Source organism: Ctenopharyngodon idella, chromosome 23, assembly GCF_019924925.1.
Source record: "Ctenopharyngodon idella isolate HZGC_01 chromosome 23, HZGC01, whole genome shotgun sequence".
In the NCBI taxonomy this organism is placed as follows: domain Eukaryota; kingdom Metazoa; phylum Chordata; class Actinopteri; order Cypriniformes; family Xenocyprididae; genus Ctenopharyngodon; species Ctenopharyngodon idella.
The window spans coordinates 2,602,054-2,606,735 of NC_067242.1; the positions used below are offsets into that span (position 1 = coordinate 2,602,054).

General features: G+C 43.1%; 1 protein-coding gene across 1 annotated transcript; it reads right to left on the minus strand.

The window, feature by feature from the left end:
• Positions 1–1,087: 1,087 nt before the first annotated feature.
• Positions 1,088–4,060, minus strand: LOC127506200 (gap junction delta-4 protein). Its single transcript, XM_051882415.1, has 2 exons — positions 3,997–4,060; positions 1,088–2,289 (listed from the first exon to the last, which is right to left on the minus strand). Exons 1-2 carry the CDS (start codon positions 4,058–4,060, stop codon positions 1,088–1,090), a joined length of 1,266 nt encoding a protein of 421 aa, XP_051738375.1.
• Between the last annotated feature and the right edge of the window lie 622 nt (positions 4,061–4,682).

The following is a 4,682-nucleotide window of genomic DNA, read 5'->3' on the forward strand; positions in this document are numbered from 1 at the left end:
TCCAAGGCTAACACACATCCAGTCGTTTGCATGTTGCGGCTAGCTTCTGAGAATCTGAAATGCGCGCATTGTCTTGCTCTCGTGTTACAGCAGATTGTGGAGCTCTATTTTAAGTGTTTGTTCTAAAGCTCCAAACCAAAGCCCAGCGGGTCCTTGAAATAGTGTTACAAGCTCCCTCCATAAATACAAAAGCAGTCTGGGCAGTAATTGCTTTATGATGGGGTGCTGCTGACTGAGACTTGACAGTCCCTGAGATTTTGCAGGCTAGAGGATTTTGGAGGACTTTTAAAGCAGGTAGCACCTTCGTACCCTCAGGGTTGTTCTTGTTTGGTGGATTCTCCAGTTGAAGCAGAAAGTATGTCAGTCTTAGTTTTTCGTCCTAGCTGATCTTGGGTGGTTGCAACTGGCCTGTTTTTAGAATGGCCTTCGGTGTCCCCTGATTGTAGCAGGTTCAAGGCAGGTCAAGGCCCATCTGGTTGGTGAAAGAAAGCTAAAACAAACACGAGAGGCAGGTGGATGCGGATGGACATAGTTGATCTGAGGGTTGGCATGTATCCATGATGTTGACATCTTCTAATAATACCTCACATTTCACCATGCTTCTACAAGCAGTCTAATCCAATTGAGTTTTCTTTGCAACATAAGGCCGGGACAAACCAAGCAGACGGTCAGCTGTCAGGCAATGTCGGACAGTTTTTGAGCGTTGGTCGGCTTAGTTTTTTCGGTGTGATCTGCACCTTTGGCTCTAGTCTGACGCTGTCTGGGTTTTTTGGGCCGATTCAGCATGTGGAACGAGCGAACGAACGAGTCAGTGAATAAAAGCAAAGTGATGAATGCGAGGAAAGTAGTCAAGACGGTACAGACAGATGGCTGTTATCATTTTAAATCATCTTACACGAGAATTCAAATGCAGACAAGAGGCGAAAACACAGTCGGCTTTCGTTGGCACTAGTTCTTTGACGTCGGCTTGGTGTGTCCCGGGCTTTACATGCATTTGAAATGTCACTTCAGAACTTACAACGTATGAGAATACATGCTAAAAATGCCAGTAGCCAAATTCAAATGGATAGTCTTTTGGGAGTAACAGTCAAACCCACTCTGACCTCTTCTCTTGGGCATCTCCACTGCAACTCGCCATGTCTTCACCAGTGGACATTTCTACTAGAGTATATTGCCCTACTCTTCGGGTACACACCGCTGTTGCTCCCGAGACATCAATTGCACCTTGAGCAGCTAGTTTGTCTCTTCGTGGAGGTGGCGGAGGTTTGAGACGACCTCGCTTGCTAACTCTGATGGATCGAGGAGTCCCCAAAGGCTCAGTGGGGTACAGTGCCACTTCACTGCCCTCTCTTACCATCCCCTCTTCTTGGGTGGGTTGGTAGCTGCTGCTATCATCGTTGTTGGAACCAGGCATTCCAGAAATTGTAGACATTCCTCCAAGAGGTAAGGGTGGTGGAGGGTCGTCGTCCAAAAGCACAGAAGCAGCTTCATCACCAGATGAGTTTCTGGCTCCTCTTTTGCGGAACCCTCCCGATCCTTTCACGTCTTCAGTTGGTGGGATGCTGACATCCACACCTTGATTCCCGTTCCCGGACAGGTAGTACTGCTCCTCTGCGTACATCTTCTCCACCAGCATCTTTCTTTTGCTTTTTTGCCTCACGGAGCGCTTGATGGCACAGATTAAGTCGCACATGTTTAGCAGCAAGGACAAAGCGGCCGCCCCCAACATGAAGTTCAGCATGATGGTTTTCTCAGTGGGTCTAGAGATGTAGCAGTCCACCATGGTCGTGCAGGGTGGCTGCTGACACATGACGCGTCTGGGGATGTGGAAGCCAAACAAGTAATAATGGGCAGCTCCAAATCCAGCTTCTACAAGTATCCGGAGCAATAGCTGCAAGATGTAGGCTCCTGTGAAGTACTGCACCCGCCCCTTCTCAGCCTTCACAACGGTCTTACAAAGAGATGCTTTCCTGAATGATTCTTGATGGATCTTATAGATGGAGTCTGCTTTTATGGATTCAGACGTTCCGCTATCAGCAGCTATGCCAGAACACACTTTGTGGATCACATAGATGACAAACATCATGTAGGGAAGGCACAGGGTGGTGAGCTGCACTAACCAGAATCGGAAAAGGGAAAGAGGGGCAAACATGTCATAGCACACATTGGCACAACCAGGCTGAATGGTGTTACACACAAATCGCTCCTGCTCATCCTGGTAGAGGGGATAACCAGCAAACAGCAAGACCAGGATCCTTAGGAATACCACCAAGATGAGCCATGCTTTCCCTAAGGAAAGAAAGAGAGCATTCGGTTGATAAAGACCTTTTCAAATTGGTCTGGAAATTGTTAAATTGAATAAACTAGCCAGGTATTCTTTTGACAAATGAAACGTCAGTATTGTTTTAAAGAGGTGGTTGATTATGATTTCACTTTTTTAACTTTAGTTAGTGTGTAATGTTGCTGTTTGAGCATAAACAACATCTGCAAAGTTGCGACGCTCAAAGTTCAATGCAAAGGAAGATATTTTCTTTTAAAGAATTCTCTGTTTAAGGACTACAACAAACGGCTGGCAGGGACTACAACAAGCTTTTTTCCAGGTTAGTGACATCACAAACCCTAAAATTTACATAAGCCCCGCCCCTGAGAACACACAACAAAGGGGGTGAGGCCATGTTGGGCTGCTTTAGAGAAGAGGAAGAGTTGTTGTAGTAGAGTGTTGTTACCATCATTTTACACCGGACTGATTCACAAACGAGAGTCAATTCAACGCTGGATTTGCACAAAAGATTAACATGACGACACATGCTAGTCGATGAGTTGAATCAACTCCACAGCAACTACATAAATTTATCCACTAACCGTTCAGAAACGTCCAGTTTCATTCTAAAAGTTGTAACTTCTTCCTGAGTCTCTCCATCAGTGTCGACTCCGGTTTGAACAATGTAAGGCTGAACACCGTTACTGACAATCCTCATTTTGGCTGCGAGAGATTCTCCAGCTTTGTTGTTGTTGAGCAACCTAAGCGCGAGCTGTTAAAGGGGGCCGGGAGCAGCAGCTCATTTGCATTTAAACGGACACAAAAACGGCGTGTTTTTGCTCACACCCAAATTGGGGCAAATTTGACAAGCTGTAATAAATGATCTGTGGGGTATTTTGAGCTGAAACTTCACAGACACATTCTGGGGACACCAGAGACATGTATTACATCTTGTAAAAGGGGCATAATAGGTCCCCTTTAAGGACAATATATACAATTTGCCTCAATTGTTTTAGAGTATCTTTAGCAGAACACTGGCAGGATCATATCAATTTTGTGCTTGATATTCAATGGATTTTGTTTTTTATGTTATGGCATTGCCTAAAGACTTTTTACAATATTACTTCTCTGTTAAAGCCATTTCATCACTTTACAGACATTTAGAAGCTTTATACAAGTAAATTGGTAACACTTTAGTATTGGGAACACGCACTAATAACTATGACTTTTGCCTCAATAAACTCCTAATTCACTGTTTATTAATAGTAAGGTAGCTGTTGTAGCGTTTAAGTTTAGGTATGGGGTAAGATTAAGGGAGGTAGAATAAGGTCATGCAGAATAAGGCATTAATATGTGCTTTATAAGTACTAATAGACAGCGAAAAGTGAGAATTGTTCCTCGTAAATCATCTTGAATTATAATTTTGCATTATGCATTAACTGTCAAAATATTAAACAATGATACAACGCCCCCCAAAAGTATTAGTTCAGAATGTATGAACATCATTCCATGAGATCCAAAATAAATAAATGGACATCTGCCAACAAATTTGCAACAAACTTCTTTTTGTACAAAGTTTTGCATGTAAAAATGTGCTATCTTTAAAATAAATTGGTAATTGGTTTTTGAAATCAAATACACTAACATTCAGACATTGTAGGTGTGGTTTAAGTGCCCAAATACTTTCTGGAGCCACTGGATAAATGCGTTTTAAAATATTAAAAGCGTACACATACCTGTGAGGGTGATGTTGTGGTTCAGTGTTATGAAGATCTTGCCTGATGCAGCCAGTTTAGCCATGACAGCAGATTTAGGCCTCCAAACCCCGAGAGGACTGCACAGAATATCTTGCTGGTCAAAACACAGCCCACTTGATTCCACATAAGAAAAGAGTTTTACAGTCTGTATTAGACTCAGTCCAAGCAGGCATTACAAATAAACCCCATTTACAAGCACTCAAAATCCTAGTCAGGTCCTAGATACCATGTCGGGAGTAATCGGCAATGGCAAGACTCGCCACCAGCTTGGCTTCCGATCTTACCTCTTCCTCTGTCCTGACAACAACTGTTCTCAGACAACAGAAGACGAGAGATGTTGAGCTCCATTGTGGGGCTATTCTTACCCACCAAAGGCATGTCGGCACGCAGGCCTTGCTGTGATATTTGGTCTCTGTTTGTCCTTACAGGAGAATAACTAGCTGGATCAAGCATCAAATAACCCGTATTAAATTCTCATGTATGATGGAAAGCATTTTAATGCCAGTCTGTGCCTAAGGTCTTGGATGGCAGAATCCTTATAGGAAAGACTTTTTGTGTTGCCATGAATTTCACTATGGTGCATTTTTTGATATTAAGATATTAAAGACATTTACATAAGTGTTTTGTTGGGTGTTGAGATCATGCAGCGAATTTAATTTGAAAAC

Coding starts and splice junctions, on each gene's coding strand:
- LOC127506200 (XM_051882415.1), bottom strand. CDS start 4,060: ATGGCTAAACTGGCTGCATCAGGCAAGATCTTCATAACACTGAACCAC. Junction 2,290..3,996: donor CCACAACATCACCCTCACAG/GTATGTGTACGC, acceptor TTCTTTCCTTAG/GGAAAGCATGGCTCATCTTG.